Source organism: Eriocheir sinensis, chromosome 60 (assembly GCF_024679095.1).
Source record: "Eriocheir sinensis breed Jianghai 21 chromosome 60, ASM2467909v1, whole genome shotgun sequence".
Taxonomy (NCBI): domain Eukaryota; kingdom Metazoa; phylum Arthropoda; class Malacostraca; order Decapoda; family Varunidae; genus Eriocheir; species Eriocheir sinensis.
Window position 1 is genome coordinate 5603722 of NC_066568.1, and position 17458 is coordinate 5621179.

A 17458-nucleotide genomic window follows, 5' to 3' on the forward strand; every position below is an offset into this window, starting at 1 on the left:
CACACACACGGACGTCCTACCCCTCCTGCGTCTTCTTCCTTACTGGATTCCTCAAGCTTATGAGAGAGAGAGAGAGAGAGAGAGAGAGAGAGAGAGAGAGAGAGAGAGAGAGAGAGAGAGAGATTTTTTTTTTTACATTAAAGGATACGGTTCAAGGGCAACAAAAAAGGTACAAAAATAAATAAAAAAAAGCCCGCTACTCGCTGCTCCCACAAAAACAAAAAGCAAAGAGTAGCCATGAGAGGTCAATTTCGGATGGAGAGTTGTTGAGATAATTGATACACACTTTTTGAAACGGGTCAAGAAAAAAAGAAGAGAGGAAGAGGAGGAAAGAATTAAACAGGCAGCGTTCCCATATGTCCACTTCTAAGGACATCATATATTTTTCATTTCTGCGCCCAAGGACACATATTACACGGTTTTCGTAGGGGTTTGAGGCATTTCCACGGGTAGTTTAGTGACCCTGGTTGTAGTTTAATTGACCTTTCTTCTGAGTAAAAGCTCAGTAAGTTTGTTATACATGAGCGCCCTTTTCTAAAGCCATATTGTTTTTCTGTAATTATATTGTGGTCTAGAAATTTTGTCCATTGTTTTTTTATCACTTTCTCGAATATTTTGCAAACTATACTGGTCAATAATACTCTGTGTGTGTGTGTGTGTGTGTGTGTGTGTGTGTGTGTGTGTGTGTGTGTGTGTGTACGTATATAGAATAAGACGTAGGATACATATTTGATGTATGTACATAAAATGCAAACTCATGTTTTACACACATAGTTTCCCCCTGAATTATTGCAACAGTTATACATATGAATTTCTCTGCCAGTAATACCCGGGAAAACCACGTGAATTGGTACCCAGTTATATACGTGAATGTTAGATCAAGTTATACACGTGCGTATCTCGTGAATATCTAGTGAAAACACGTGTACACGAGTAATCCACAAGATTTCCACTAGACGTTCACGTGAAATTCACGTGTTGTGACCACTGGGGTGTGTCATCAAGATAAGGCAAACATGAATACTTGAATGTGTAAGTGCATGGAAAGGGAAGCAAGAGACAAGAAGAAGGAAAAAGTAAATATAAAAAAAGAGGAAAATATACTGATCGAAAGAAGAAAAAAAAATACACTGCTTGGAGTGATACTGCAGCAAGATATGGGAAAGAGAGAAAAAGGAGAGGAAATGGAGGAAAGAAAGAAGAGAGTAAGTGGAGGAAAGAACTGAAGACAGAGTTAGATGAGGAAGTAAAAAAGCTCTCTGATTGACCCTCGGAGCGAAGTTCGGGCAGAAGCGCGCGCGGCCTTCCGGAGAAACGGGACCAGTGGCGACATCTAGCAGCGACCACACACAAAACGGACCACGGCGCTGATAAGTGATAACTCTTCCCACAAACGTTCGATATGGCAAGACCGGTGGACAGAGAGATGGAAAGTGTTCGTGGACTGCTCTAACCTAATACTGAAGACCCGGATGTAAGGAAAAGGTAAGATAAGAGAGTATGGGTGATTAAACAGGGTTAGATAAGAAGATAGGGAAGATTACGAGTTTCTAAGGTGGCGAATCTCTCAGACGCTTCCGCTTCCCACATTAACTATTTCCAAAGGTCAAAAAGGAGGTTAATCGAGTTCTACTGAGTGACTTTTTAGGTTCACGGTACAGAAGAAAGGTCAAACTTCCACCAGGGTCATAAAACTACCTCTGGAAATATATGCCCCAAACTCTTAATATCTATTTCCAAAGGTCAAAAAGGAGGTTAATCGAGTTCTACTGAGTGACTTTTTAGGTTCATGGTACAGAAGAAAGGTCAAACTTCCACCAAGGTCATAAAACTACCTCTAGAAATGCCGCAAACTCCTAAAAAAAGTCTTGCCACATTAACTATTTCCAAAGGTCAGAAAGGAGATTAATCGAGTTCTAATGATTGTCTTTTTAGGTTCACGGTACAGAAGAAAGGTCAAACTTCCACCAAGGTCATAAAACTACCTCTAGAAATGCCGCAAACTCCTAAAAAAAGTCTTGCCACATTATCTATTTCCAAAGGTCAGAAAGGAGATTAATCGAGTTCCAATGAGTGTCTTTTTATAGGTTCACGGTACAGAAGAAAGGTCAAACTTCCACCAGGGTCATAAAACTACCTCTGGAAATGCCGCAAACTCCTAAAAAAAGTCTTGCCCATTAACCATTTCCAAAGGTCAAAAAGGAGATTAATCGAGTTCTAATGATTGTCTTTTTAGGTTCATGGTACAGAAGAAAGATCAAACTTCCACCAAGGTCATAAAACTACCTCTGGAAATGCCCCAAACTCCTAAAAAAAAAAAAAAGTCTTGTCAAACGTGTGTGGAACTTGTCGATAAGGGAGAAAGGGGTGAGATAAGAGAGTTTGAAGATTACATAGGATATAGATTACAAGTTAAGGCAAGATTACGAGAAGAATGATATAGACGATGCTGGCGGTTGTTAGTCACCAAGATCAAGGGAACGTCGCAAGTAGGCTATATAATTAATCTTTTTTTAGACAATTATTATTATTTTTACCGCGGAGACACTTCAAGGTATGTAGTCAAAGTTTGTAATAGTAGAGATTGAAGAACTTCCTTTCCTTATGTCAGTAGTCTTTCAAAATTATCAGCAGGTAAGTTTTAAAGAATACATTTTGTCTTTCTTTACGCGCTGTACTACGATAACGGGATATGGTAAGATAAAGCGGTTTGGGGGAGGTTTTAAGTTAAGATAATATAAAAGCCAGCAGGTTGAGAGTGAATACAATAGCAATTAACTTACTAATATGTTACGTGGAAAACGGATCGAGGAGGAATTAAAAGGCAGGTTAATTTAGCATCACAACCATTAATATTTTTTTTGGGCTGATTGGATTGTTTTTTTTTTCCTCCGGGTTGCTTAAAACAGTTTGGGAAGGTTATTTTTTCTGTTCCGGGAGTGTGTGTCCGTAACCTTAACTTCTAATCCAAGCCTGTGTGTAACTTCCCTATGTAAAAACTATGTCCTTTTTTAACGTAACATTTCACAGGAAGTTAAAACACCTGTCCGTCCGTAATCAAGCTACACAAATTAAGACGGGTAGTAACAGCTAGACAGGTGACACACGATTGATTTTTTTTTTTTTTTTTTTTTTTACAGATCAAGGAGTCAGTTCAAGGGCATAAAAAAAATGAAACAAATGTGAAAAAAGCCCGCTACTCACTGCTCCTGATAAAGACTGAGACACACTTCACCTGCATGTGACCTCCAGACGTACAGGTGTTTCCAGGTGTACAGGTGGGCGGGGAGTGAGCACCTGTGTGTGTGTGTGTGTGTGTGTGTGTGGTGATCGAGGGATTAAGGAGTGAGAGAGAGGGAAAGAGGGTTCGTTTCTGTGTTCAAAGTGTTGTGTAGTGTTCTAAGCAGTATATATACGTGTTATTCGAAGAGAGAGAGAGAGAGAGAGAGAGAGAGAGAGAGAGAGAGAGAGAGAGAGAGAGAGAGAGAGAGAGAGAGAGACTTTCTGTGTTCAAAGTGTTATGTAGTGTTCAAAGCAGTACGTGTTATTCGAAGAGAGAGAGAGAGAGAGAGAGAGAGAGAGAGAGAGAGAGAGAGAGAGAGAGAGAGAGAGAGAGAGTAATACCCCAATATGTCAACAGCTATCATCTTTAGATAAGTACGATAACCAGTGCATTGACCGAGCTCACGTACACCACCACCACGCGCCGTTGCCAGAGAGAGAGAGAGACGGGGGGGGGAGGTTGAGGGTATACCGCACTCATAGTCACAAAGAGAAGATAAAGTGATGCAATACAATCAATCAGTTGTAAAAAAAAAAAAAAATGACGGGAAGAGAGAAAAGATAGAAAGTGAAAGTGATAAAAATCCCTTTATATAAGTGCATCGATAGACTGCAGTTACTGTGTTTGTAAACCTATTGTTTTATATACTGTTCCTTCCTGTGACCTTGTAGAAAACAAAGAAAATCAAACAAAGAAGAAAACAACACCACAAAGGGAGCCGCACAATAATCCACGGACCAGACCACTCCCTAAAATACTGAATAATAATAATAAGAAAGAAACCAAAAGAAGTAAACACAGACAAAGAAACAAGGAAAAACACAAAAAAGAAACATTAAACCCGTTAAAAAAGCCGCACCACAATCCCCATTCCCCAGACCTATGACATCAAGATCAAGGCCACTCTCCTTTCCCAGCGCTAGAAAGTAAACAAAAACAAGCCTGACCAACGGGAATGAAACACGTCACTGCCAACGGGTCTCTCATGTGAGGTCAAGGCCGGGGAGGTCAAAACGGGTGCCAAGAGGTCAAAAAGAGGATGAGTGAGAGCCTTTTCACTAACCAGGTCGAAGGTCTTCCTACCTGACCCAGCTTGACCTGATATGTCCGCTTCTACGTCCGGGTGAGGTCATGAATTGTATTTTAATGACCTTTTTGACATCGTTCTAGTTAGTTAATATCGCCTCGGGTAGTAAAAAGGTCATGAATTGTACTTTAATGACCTCTTTGATATCTTTTTTGTTCCTTCATATCACTTTGGGTTATAATTAGATCATGAATTGTACTTTAAAACCTTTTTTGATATTGTTTTAATCAATTAATATCATCTCGGTAATTAGAGGTCATGAATGAAGTCTATTGTATCGCAGTCCAAAATCTGTTAACCCGTCCGCTGCGATTGGCACGGATTTGGCCTTCACTGGTAGTCTGGTAACATACACTCCCAGGTCTTTCTCTGCCTCTGTGGTGGATAGTGGAGTGTTTCCCATATGGTATTGGTAAGCTGGATTTCCCCTCCCAAGGTGCATGACTTTACATGTTTCTTCACTGAATTGTAGCAGCCACATTTTGTTCCATTCCTGTAGCTTGGTGATGTCTTCTTGTAGGAAATCCACATTCAAGGGGTTAAGGGGTAGTGGTCTCTAATACTTCAACCCAGTAGCTGCGGGGACCATGTTTCTTAAAGGTCCCTCTAAGCGAGAAAAATGAGAAAAAAAATCATCACTCATACAAACCATTTCATAATATGTATCAACATATTTGTGATCAGTTTATGCATCATCTATTTTGGGGGGTCTTACCTGGATTTCTTACCTGGATGACCTTTCCCTATGAGCCATGCTAGGGTGAACCGTCAGGCAAAGAACCGAAAGGTCTCACCAACCAATGCGCCAGCCTATCCGCACTCATTAAACAACATAATCTAATAAGACATGGGCTGGAAAGTGCATTGGTCTTTATCATGGCACAAATTTGTCCCGTCGCTGATACACGGTAAAGCCACAAATTTGTCCCGTCGCTGATACACGGTAAAGCCACAAATTTGTCCCGTCGCTGATACACGGTAAAGCCACAAATTTGTCCCGTCGTTGCTAATGGGTTAATAATACCTTCAAACACTAATATTCTCACCCCCTCAGTCCTGCCGGCACCATGACCTGTGACGACTCCTCTACCTTCTGCGGGCTGGTCAAGAACATCACGCTGGCCATCGGTACTTTCATTGGTGAGTGTCTAGTCGTGCTCTGTCTGTTCCTGCCGGGGCTTATTATATACCTTTCTTGAGTTCACATGTTTGAAATTTGACATGCATAAAATTGTAAGTTTGTAAATGATTGCTTATTAACCTGGTAGCAGCGGGGATCATGTTTCTTAATGGTCCCTCAAAGCGAGAAAAATCAGAAAAAATCACCCCTCACACAAACCATTTCATAATATATATCAAAGCATTTGTGATCAGATTATGTATCATCTATTTTGGGTTTTTTATATCATGGCACAAATTTGGCCCGTCGCTGCTACATGGTAAAGTCACAAATTTGGCCCGTCGCTGCTACACGGTAAAGTCATAAATTTGGCCCATCGCTGCTACCAGGTTAAAGGATTTTTGTTGTAATAATTTAGACTAGACTTTTACACAACTAACTAACAAGTGTCTGAATTCTAAAATGCATCAGATTGTATAAAAAAAAAAAAAAAAACTTTGCTGAATTGAGATAGACCGAACTTCTACGCAACTAAATAACAACTATATGAAATCTGAAATGCATCAAATCGTACATAAGAAAAACAACACCTTACGGATTAAACAACTTATGCCAAATTAACTTAGACGAGACTTTTACGCATCCTTACTTTGCGTCTCAGGCCAGAAGATGGACCTCCTGTACCTGGGGTGGGTGTGGTCGCTGGTGTTCCCGGTGCTGCTGGTGATAGTGGTGCTGCCCTTTGTCATCCTGCTGCTGCTCTATGTCTCTGCCTTCCTCCTCTACGTGTTCCAGAGAAGGTGAGGAGGAGCAGGAGGAGAAGCGGATAGTGGTGATGGAGGAGGAGGATAGGTGACAAAAGGAAGTTAAGGAGGAGTAGGAGGAGGAGGAGAAGTAAATAGTGGTAATGAAGGAGGAGGATAGAGGTGGTAAAAGGAAGTTAAGGAGGAAGAGGAGGAAGAGACAGTGGAGGAGGAGAAGGAGGAGAAAGAAGAGTTAGTGTTGCCAATGGAAGCAGAGAGAGGAGACAAAACGAGCTTCAGGGAAAAGAGGAGGAAGAGAATGTTAGTGAGGAAGAAGAAGAAGAAGAAGAAGAAAGCAGTGGAGGAGGAGGAGGAGGAGGAGGAGAAATTAGTGGTGACAGAAATGACAAAAAGGAGTTAAAAAGGGAAGAGAAAGAGGAGTGAAGGATTGAGAGAAGGAGAAAACAGTAGTGGTGATAGAAGTGAGTGAAAGGGGGAAGAGGGAGAAATAATGGAAGAGGAGAAAGTGGTGATAGGTAAAAGAAGTTTTCTATTTTTTTCTCTTCTTCCTTCTTCTTTTTTCTCTTCTTCCTTCTCCTTTTTTCTCTTCTTCCTTCTCCTTTCCTGCAGTACTTTCCTCCTCTACTTCTCTCCTTTTAATGCTTCCTTATAACGCTCTCTCCTTCTTGTTCTTTCTTCTCTTCCTTCTTCCTTTTCCTCTTTTCTTCTCTTCCTTCCTCCTTCTCCTCCTTCCTTTTCCTTTTTTTCTCTTCCTTTTTCCTTCTTGTTCTTTCTTCTCTTCCTTCTTCCTTTTCCTCTTTTCTCCTTCTTCCTTTTCCTTTTTCTCTCTTCCTTTTTCCTTCTCCTCCTCCTCTTTTTTCCTTGTTCTTGTTCTTTCTTCTCTTCCTTCTTCCTTTTCCTCTTTTCTCCTCCTTCCTTTTCCTTTTTATTTCTCTTTCTTCTCCTATCCTGCAGTGCTTTCCTCCTCTACTTCTCTCCTTTCAATGCTCTGCTTATAATGCTCTCTCCCCCACAGACAAAACCTCTACAACATTCTCCACGAGTCACTGGAGCACCGCGATCCCTGGGCAGGCGGACGGTACCTCATCTCCCTCATCTGGGACGCCCACGGCTACATCTGGCACGGTGGGTATTTGCCGGCATTAAAGACGCACACCATTTTCACAGAACCCAATGAACACTAATGAAAGCAAACCAAAATTAAAGGAAATCTAACCCCATGTGAAGTCAACCAGAGCAAACCAAACACTATCAACCAAATCAAATAAGAAAATCCTGATCTTTACAAATTTTGCTACAATGTTTTGTTGGTTTGTTGTTTCCTGGCGTTCAGTTCAACTCAACCAAAACTAAACCAATTCAACCCAAACCCAAACCCAACCCCAAATCCAATCCCAACTCAACTGAAACCAAACTTAACAACCCAAACTCAACCCCAAACAAACCTAAACCAACCAAACCAACCCTAACCTAACTCAACCTAACCTAACCTAGCCCAAATCAAACCTAACCTAACCTAACCCAACCCAAATCAAACCTAACCTTACCTAACCTAACCCAAAGCTAACCTAACCCAACCTAACCTAACCTAGCCCAAATCAAACCTAACCTAACCTAACCTAACCTAACCCAACCCAACCTTAACCTAACCTAACCCAACCCAAATCAACCCAAACCACCCAACCAGTCATTCCTAACCCCCCCCTTTCTCCCCAGGCTATGAGGTACGGGGCCTAGAGAACCTGCCAGAGCGCGGCCGCTGTCTCATAATCTACTACCACGGCGCCATTCCTATCGACATCTACTACCTCGTAGCGCGCACCATCCTCGTGAAGGGCCGCCTTATTCACTGTGTGGGCGACAGGTTCCTGGAGAAGGTGCCGGGTACGTATGTGTGTGGGTCTGCTAATAATGGGGAGAGAGAGGGAGGAGTAGGTGCCGTATGTCCAAAGTGACGAGGAGAAATGACTACAGGAGTGGCGAGCAGTGGGCTTTTTTTTTTTTTGTACTCTTTTTATTGCCCTTGAACCGTGTCCTCTGATGTAAAAAAAAAACAAAAAAAACAAAAAAACAAACATGAGCTGGAAAGTGTTGGAGATGGAAGTTGATGAGAGAGGAAGGAGAGGAAGAAAGCCCAAGGAGAAGAAAGTGGAGGAGAGGGAAGGAAGGAGAGGAAAAATGGAGAGAGAAAAGAGAGAGAAAGATGGATGGAGACAGTGAGGAAAGGAGAAAGAGCATACATGAAGAGAGAGAGAGAGAGGTAAAGTTGGGGAGAGAATGGAGGGAGAAGAGAAAAGTGGATGGAGAGAAGGAGGAAAGTTGAGGAGAGAGAGAGGAGGAACCTAACCTAACCTAACTTAACCTAACCTAACCTCATGTTCTAACCTAACCTCACATTCTAATCCGACCTCCTCCTCCTCCTCGTCCCCCAGGGTGGAAGGTGATCCTGGAGGCCTTTGACATCACGGCCGGCACCATCAACTCCTGCATCAAGACACTTTCTGAGGACCACATCGTCAGCATATCCCCGGGCGGCGTACGCGAGGCTCAGTTCTCCGACCACAATTACCAGCTGCTTTGGGGGAACAGGACGGGCTATGCAAAGGTGGCGCTGGGGGCTAATGCGGTGAGTTACCCTTTTTTATGCCCTTGAATTGACTCCTCTGCTGGAAAAATAAAAAAATAAAAAAATAAAAATAAATAAATAAATAAATAATTGGGGGTTGGTTGGGATGGGTGGGGGGGTGAGGGGGGAAGAATGGGTGGGAGATGGGTGAAGGATAAGGAGAGAAGGGGGGAAAAGGGAGAAATAAGAAGGAAGAGAAAAGTGGAGAAGGAAGAAGGAAGGGAAATAAAAAGGAAAAGGAAGGAGGAAAGAAGGGGGGAGAGAGAGAGAGAGAGAGAGAGAGAGAGAGAGAGAGAGAGAGAGAGAGAGAGAGAGAGAACAAATAGACCGGGATCATTTTCCTTAAACTAACCTAACGTAACCTAACTTCACCCTAATCTAACATCACCCTAAATTAGCATCACTCTAACTTAACATCACACTAATCTACCATCACCCTAACCTAACCTAACATAACATAACCCCAACCTAACATCACATCAAACATCACCCTAAGCTAACCTACCCTAACCTAACCTAACACCACTAATCTTTTGCTTTACTTTAGGAGCAGCGAGTAGCGGGCTTTTTTTTTTTTTTTTTTTTTTTTTTTTTTTTTGTTGCCCTTCCTGTAAAAATCTAGCATCAACCTAACCTAACCTAACACCACCCTAATCAAACATCACCCTAAATTAACATCACCCTAACCTAACATCACCCTAATCTAACATCACTCTAACCTAACCCCTACCTACCCCCTCCTCTCCGCAGCCCATCGTGCCAGTGTTTACAGAGAACATTCGGGAGGCGTTCCGAGTGGTGTCGTGGCCGCAGAGACTTTGGGTCATGCTGTACGAGAAGCTGAGGTTCCCATGCGCCCCCATCTATGGCGGCTTCCCTGTCAAGGTGGGCTATTGTACCTTCTTTGTGTTCATTTTGTTCTTCTTTTTCTTCTGTTTCTTTTCTTCTTCTGTTGCTTTTTTATAGGCATAGTTAGGACTGAGAGAGAGATCGAATTGAGAGATACATATAGATGGTACCTTCTTAGTCTTCCTTTTGTTCTTGTTTTTCTTCTTCTGTTGCTTTTTTATAGGCATAGTTAGGACTGAGAGAGAGATCGAATTGAGAGATACATATAGATGGTACCTTCTTAGTCTTCCTTTTGTTCTTGTTTTTCTTCTTCTGCTGCTTTTTTGTAGGCATAGTTAGGAATTGAGAGAAAGATCGAATTGAGCGATATATATAGATGGGATACAATATAGAATAGATTGATAGATAGTACTATAGTCAGTTCTAAGTCTGAGGTGTGCATTATTGTTTGACGGTATAATTGCAGCCTGGTATCCCACGGTATGTCTGATTGCCTGGATAATACATGACAACCTACGCACAGGAAGCAGTCATCAGTATCAATAACATGCAGGCCACAGTGACAAATACTGCCATTTATAGACAATTTAGAGTTGAAAATTATTAGTAGTCAGAACAGCTGTTTTGTTGATATAAAGCCTCATAATTTTCTCGATGGTAGACAGCACTAAGGCTGTTTAACCCGGTAGCTGCAGGGATCATGTTTCTTAATGGTCCCTCAAAGCGAGAAAAATGAGAAAAAATCACCCCTCACACAAACCATTTCGTAATATATATCAAAGCATTTGTGATCAGATTATGTATCATCTATTTTTGGGCGTTTATATCATGGCACAAATTTGGCCCGTCGCTGCTACACGATAAAGCCACAAATTTGGCCCATCGCTGCTACATGGTAAAGCCACAAATTTGGCCCGTTGCTGCTACACGGTAAAGCCACAAATTTGGCCCGTTGCTGCTACACGGTAAAGCCACATATTTGGCCCGTCGCTGCTACACGGTAAAGCCACAAATTTGGCCCGTCGCTGCTACACGGTAAAGCCACAAATTTGGCCCGTCGCTGCTACACGGTAAAGTCACAAATTTGGCCCGTCGCAGCTACGCGGTAAAGCCACAAATTTGGCCCATCGCAGCTACACGGTAAAGCCACAAATTTGGCCCGTCGCAGCTACACGGTAAAGCCACAAATTTGGCCCGTCGCAGCTACACGGTAAAGCCACAAATTTGGCCCGTCGCTGCTACACGGTAAAGCCACAAATTTGGCCCGTAACAGCTACCGGGTTAATAAGTATAATCAGTGATCTTGTAAGTTAACAAAACAACACTAATATTATACATATATTTTTAACTCAGAATCGACTATAATTGACGATATTTGTTACTGTTGCTGCATATTATTGACACATGACTGTTTCCTGTGTATAGGCTATCTTACATTAGCAGGTTGCCAGTGTACGATAATGCACACCTCAGACTAGGGCATACCAATTGTAACCTCCTCCTCTCACCCACCTTCCCACCCCCAGCTACGCACACACCTGGGCAAACCGATCTACCCCAAAGCAGGTGAGACTCCCGAGGAACTGGCCGAGAGGATACAGGAAGCCCTCGCCGTCCTGATCCGCGAGAACCAGCGACTCCCGGGACGCATCCTCCGCGCCCTTGTAGCTCGGGCGTACGAGTTCCCCAAGCAGAACTAGCACATCTTAGGTAGGGTGTTGGGATCCTATCTACATATTTACCGGTGGTGGGGAAGGAGGAAGGATGGGAAGGGTGTCGTACAGGGTATGGAAGTGGTTTGAATTCCACGACGGGACTTGGATTCTGTGTTGATCTAGAGAGAAGAAGAATATGGAGAAGTTGGAAGGGAAAAGGTGAAGGAATAAGAAGGAAGAGAAGGTGAAGGAAGGAGAGGAAGAAAGGAGAGTGAAGAAGGAGGAGGAGGAGAAGGGAGGAAAGGAAGAAGAGAAGAAAGAAGGAAGGAAGAGAGAGAGAAGGAGTAGAGCGAAGGAGAAGGGAGAAAAAGGAAGAGAAGAGAGAAGAAAGAGAAGGAAGAAGGAGAACGAAGAGGAGAAGGGAGAAAAAAGAAGAAGGAAGAGAAGAAAGAAGGAAGGAATAAGGAGAAGGAAGGAGGAGAAAAAGGAAGAAGGAATAGAAGAAGAAAGAAGAGAATGAAAACGTACAGGATCAAAAGGAGTCCTGAATCCCACTGAACTATCACATCCTCGGTAGGACGCTGGGATCCTATCTTAACATACCGGTGCTGGGGAAGGATGCAGGAGGATTAGGGTGTCAAATAAGGATCAGAAAGAGGTTTAGATTCCATACAAGGACTATCGGATTCTACGCTAACTTGTACCGGTAATTGAAGAGAAGGAAGGGGAGGCAGGAAGTATACAGGATCAGGAAGAGGTTTAGATTCCATGACAAGACTATCGGATTCCATGTTACTTATACTTGAAGAGAAGAAAGAAGGAGAGGAAGGAGTTGAGGGAAAAAGGAGGAGAAGGAAGAAGAAGAAGAAGGAAGAGGAAGAGGAGGAGGGTGTGTATAGCAAGTGGAAGGAGGATGGAAAAAAGAGGAAGAGGAGGAGGAGGAGGAGGAGGAGGAGGAGTGTGTGTGTGTGTGTGTGTATATATATATTCATTGCCACTGTCTGTTGAAACCACCAAATTGTAAGATATGGTTTGTATTTAAGAGGAGGAGGAGGAGGAGGTGACAGAAGTAGAGGTGGAAAATTGAAGTTGTAAATAGAAGGAAAATATTGTGGAGGTTATGTTTATGGTATTCAGGAGAGGTGGAGAGATGCAGGCAAGTGTTCGCAAGTCCAAGTTTCCCGAGAATCATAAAAGTGATGCATGTTGTGATTTACGAGCGGGCAAGATTGGAGGTTATTATTGTTAGGTATTTAGAAGGAGTTTGTATAGAAAGAGAGGTGGAGAGATGGAGGAAAGTGTTATGCAAGTCCGAGTTTCCCGAGAATTGTAAAAGTAATGTACGTTGCATTTTACGAGTGGGCGAGATTAGAGGTTATTATTGTAAGGTATTTAGAAGACGACTGTGTAGAAAGAGAGGTGGAGAGATTGAGGCAAGTGTTACATAAGTCCGAGTTTTCTAAGAATCGCAAAAGTGACATGTTGCATTTTACGAGCGGGCGAGATTAGAGTTTATTATTGTAAGGTATTTAGAAGACGACTGTATAGAAAGAGAGGTGGAGAGATGCAGTCAAGTGTTACGGAAGTCCAAGTTTCCCGAGAATTGTAAAAGTGATGTACGTTGCATTTTACAAGCGGACGAGATTGTTTTGAGGGATCCAGACGTGTTACATTTGTCAACTTAAAGAGATATTTAGTAGATCCTTAAGTCTGTGTTATGTGTGAACAGGGGAAAGAACCTGTTTGAGAGTTTAGGAAGTGATTGTTTGTTGTGTTACGAGAAGAAGATAGACACTGAAAAAATTAAGTTGTTTGTGGTATGTGTGAGCGGGGGAAAGAACCTGTTTGAGAGTTTAGGAAGTGATTGTTTGTTGTGTTACGAGAAGAAGATAGACACTGAAAAAATTAAGTTGTTTGTGTTATGTGTGAACGGGGGAAAGAACCTGTTTGAGAGTTTAGGAAGTGATTGTTTGTTGTGTTATGAGAAGAAGAAGATAGACACTGAAAAAATTAAGTTGTTTGTGGTATGTGTGAGCGGGGAAAAGAACCTGTTTGAGAGTTTAAGAATTGATAGTTTGTTGTGTTATGAGAAGGAGAAGATAGACACGGAAAAAATTAAGTTGTTTGTGTTATGTGTGAACGGGGGAAAGAACCTGTTTGAGAGTTTAGGAAGTGATTGTTTGTTGTGTTACGAGAAGAAGATAGACACTGAAAAAATTAAGTTGTTTGTGTTATGTGTGAGCGGGGGAAAGAACCTGTTTGAGAGTTTAGGAAGTGATTGTTTGTGTGTTACGAGAAGGAGAAGATAGACACGGAAAAAATTAAGTTGTTTGTATTATGTGTGAACGGGGGAAAGAACCTGTTTGAGAGTTTAGGAAGTGATTGTTTGTTGTGTTACGAGAAGAAGATAGACACTGAAAAAATTAAGATGTTTGCGTTATATGTGAACACGTAAAAAAACAACTGTGAGATTTTAAAGAAGCGTGTTTATTGTTAGTTTGTGTTATGTGCGAATGGGGAAGAGAACCTGTTTGAGATTTTAAGAAGTGATTATTGTGTTATGTGAAGAAAAAGATAGACACTGAAAAAATTTAGATGTTTGTGTTATATGTGAACTCGTAAAAAACAACTGTGAGATTTGAAGAAGTGTGTTTATTGTGTTAGCGAAGAGATTTTGATAGTTTTTAGAAGTGAATGTCTCTTGTGCTGTGAGAAGAAAAGACACTGAGGAACTTACATGTTTAAGTTCGTGACATATGTAAACAGAACAACGGAACAAAACAATCAGAGAAGTGTGTGTTCGTTGTGTTAGTGACGAGATGAACTGTTTTGAGACTATGGGCCGCCTTCAGTCACTTTGTATTGATTGTTACGAATGGCGGAGATCGACGCTATAGTTTTCCACGTGAACCTAGCCTATGGGGTAGTGGCGGCTGCAGAGGAGGCGAGAGGTGTTGAGAGTGTGTGGCAAGGTGCGGGGCTAGGCTAACCCCACAGCCGCCACTACCCCATCGGCCAGTTTTACGTGGGAATACTATAGCACGATCGCCGTCATTGGTAACGATCAAAACAAACAAAGTGACTGTGAACGCAGGCCCATGAAGGTGAATGTTTCTTGTGTTACGAGAAGAAAAGAAAGACACTGAGAAATCTAGTTGGAAATTTAGGTTTGTCTTATGTGAACAGAAGAGATTGTTTTGAGAATTTATGAAGCGTAAGTTTGTTGTATTGTGTGAACAGACTTTTGAGAATATTATAATTTTCAGTTTGTTGTTGAGAAAGAGAATGGGAACAGAGTCTAAAGAGAATGGGAAGTGAGTCTAAAGAGAATGGGAACTGAGTAAAGAAAATGGGAAGTGAGAAAGAAAATGGGAAGTAAGAAAGAGAATGGGAAATGAGAAAGAAAATGGGAAGTGAGAAAGAAAATGGGAAGTAAGAAAGAGAATGGGAAATGAGAAAGAAAATGAGAAGTGAGAAAGAAAATGAGAAGTGAGAAAGAAAATGGGAAGTAAGAAAGAGAATGGGAAATGAGAAAGAAAATGAGAAGTGAGAAAGAAAATGAGAAGTGAGAAAGAAAATGGGAAGTAAGAAAGAGAATGGGTAACGAGAATGAAAATGGGAGGTGTGGGAGAAGGAGGAGGACACTGAGAGGAAATAATACAAGACTGACTCATATGTGGATAAATCAGACACAAATTTAACCAGATGACTCAAATAAGCATAAACCAAATAGCCATTCAGAATGTCAGAAGTGCATATGTAACTCTGGGAAAGGTCAAAGGTCGATGTTCGTAACTCATAATGTTGTGACTCTCTGTTTCTGACTGTGAAGGAAACAAACAACTCCGATCTCATCCTCCTCAGTCTAAACTAACACAGGTTGGGAATCCTTTATCTGAAATTCCAGAATCCGAAAGTTTTTCTGAATGCCAACATGATGCGCCGCCAATGGAAAGTTCCGCAAAGTGATGGGAAGGCTCCACCACGTGCAGCTGTTGTGTGCCGTGTTGCTGTGCGTTAGTTTGTTGTCAGTAGTAGTCACATCAAGAGGTTTAGATTCCCAGAGGTGGGCAAGTGCGGTACTTAGTGCGGTAGTACCGCATCACAAAAAAAGTACCACACTACCGCAAATTTCTGAAAATACCGCATTACCGTGGACCGCACTAAAAAAATCCTGCGGTACTTTGAAAACTATCGAAGACGACATTTGCAGCGCGGCATGCTCACAGAAATGTTTTTTTTACAGTAAATTGGACTCAATCAGTCAATCGGTATCAGTCATCAGAATCAGTGATTCAATCATTCTGACTTTTCAGTTATTGTTCAAAATTAAATACTTAATAGACAGACTAAACTACTACACTGCGAGTCTTCATTAACCCGCGCGGTGCCGGCCATTTCAACCCCGGACCCGTCCGTGGTGCTGGCCAATTTTTCATTGTACTATTTTAAGCACGTTTCCTTTGTTTGGATAGCCAGGATAGGCACTGAAGTATTTTTATTTTGACTACCACTACCACAGTACTGCACACTGGGTACCACACTGGGAAAGAAAAAAATGGGACTGCACTACTCCGGAAAAATTACCGCACTAACACAACTGCACTACTGATTTTTCAGTACCGTGCCCACCTCTGTAGATTCCATGACAAGACTATCAGATTCCATGTTACTTATATTTGTAGAGAAGGATGAAGTAGAGGGAAAAAGAAGAAGGAGGAAGAAGGAATGTGATTACCGCGTGTTGTGTGCTCTGTGGTGTAAAGATATTGTTCAAAATGTCAAAAGGGCCTGCAGATACCCCTATATTCCGAAACCTGAAAAAAAAAATACGAAATCCGCAGCACTTTCGGATAAAGCATTCTTGACCTGTACTACGATATACAAAGCAGTGTTATAGCACATTCCATCGCTCAGTGTTGCCAGCTTGTAGCCTCAGACAGTGCTTGGGTAGGAAGGAGTAAGAAGGAGGCGGCTTATGGCCATATTCTTAGATGCTTTCGGCTCTCACAGCTGCTATTTCCGAGGGCCACTAAGGAGAGTAGTTGGGTTCAGCCTTGTCAAACTATCACTAGGCTCATATCACTACCCATGGAAATACTAGATGTCAGATGTCTTTGTGTTGTATAAAGAAAGTGAGGAAGAGGTCAGAAGAGTAAGAACAAGTATGAGAGGTAAGGGGGGGGGAGGTCAGGTCAGGTCAGGTCAGGTCAGGTGAGAAGTCTGCTAACGATGCATAATTAAGCGTCTTTCACCTGTGAGAGAGAGAGAGAGAGAGAGAGTGTTCCCTTAACCTCCCTTGGAAATGACTTAGAATGGAGTTTTGCTGATGCTGACACACACACACACACACACACACACACACACACACACTAAAATGGTCCCAGAACTCTCGAATTTGACGTATGAAGACAGACTGAAGGAGATGGACTTGACGACACTGGAACAAAGAAGGGAGAGAGGAGATCTGATCACGCTGTAGAAGTTGGTAAATAAGTTTGATGAGGTGGATAGAGTGGCTGAGAGGACATAGGAAGAAACTTAATAAAGGAACCTGTTTGAATGACTTAAAAAAGTATAGATTTTCACATTGAAGTCTTAACACATGGAACAGCTTGCGGGAAGAGGTGGTGGAGGCGAGCAGTGTCCAACAAATGAAGGAAAGGCTGGATGAATGTAGATATGGAAATGGGACTATTAGAGCTTAGCTTGGGCCTGGTAGACTACAAATAGGTAAATACACACACATATAGCATAATGAACTCACTGTTACTGCTGCTACTACTACTACTACTACTACTACTACTACTACTGCTACTACTACCACCACCGCTACTACTAAGATATACTACCACTGCGATACAGGAAAATGGCCAATTATAGTCCACATATATATATATTTTTATCTTACAAGGTCTGCAGTTTAACTTGTATAGAAAAAAACATGTTATTTAGTCTAGTGAAATAATTATGTATATATCTCTAACTATGTATATGCATGTATGGACTGAAGGAAAGGTGAATTTTATGCATAATTATGAAGAAAATTATGTATTATGTATATATGAGAGAGA

General features: G+C 41.8%; 1 protein-coding gene across 8 annotated transcripts; it reads left to right on the plus strand.

Moving 5' to 3' along the window:
- The first annotated feature begins 1330 nt into the window (after positions 1 to 1330).
- On the plus strand, positions 1331 to 14704 carry LOC126985816 (transmembrane protein 68-like). Of its 8 annotated transcripts, none has more exons than XM_050841240.1 (9): positions 1333 to 1485; positions 3141 to 3278; positions 5425 to 5510; positions 6152 to 6290; positions 7270 to 7379; positions 7971 to 8138; positions 8687 to 8880; positions 9631 to 9765; positions 11256 to 14704. In XM_050841240.1, the coding sequence occupies exons 3-9, from the start codon at positions 5438 to 5440 to the stop codon at positions 11427 to 11429; spliced, it is 993 nt and encodes a 330-aa protein (XP_050697197.1). In that variant the 5' UTR covers positions 1333 to 1485; positions 3141 to 3278; positions 5425 to 5437; the 3' UTR covers positions 11430 to 14704. The 8 variants fall into 8 exon arrangements, 4 of the variants coding, with proteins under 4 accessions (XP_050697195.1, XP_050697197.1, XP_050697198.1 ...); XM_050841241.1 differs by having other exon boundaries at positions 3141 to 3260; XR_007739076.1 differs by lacking the exons at positions 1333 to 1485; positions 3141 to 3278 and adding an exon at positions 3729 to 4406 and having other exon boundaries at positions 11256 to 12772; positions 12910 to 14704.
- The last annotated feature ends 2754 nt before the right edge of the window (positions 14705 to 17458 follow it).

What these genes read in the sequence shown, in the direction of transcription:
- LOC126985816 (XM_050841237.1), top strand. Translation starts at nt 4,387, where the DNA reads ATGTCCGCTTCTACGTCCGG. An exon ending in ATGTCCGCTTCTACGTCCGG is followed by an intron (nt 4,407 to 5,424) that starts GTGAGGTCATGA and finishes TCACCCCCTCAG; the next exon opens with TCCTGCCGGCACCATGACCT. An exon ending in GGCCATCGGTACTTTCATTG is followed by an intron (nt 5,511 to 6,151) that starts GTGAGTGTCTAG and finishes TTTGCGTCTCAG; the next exon opens with GCCAGAAGATGGACCTCCTG.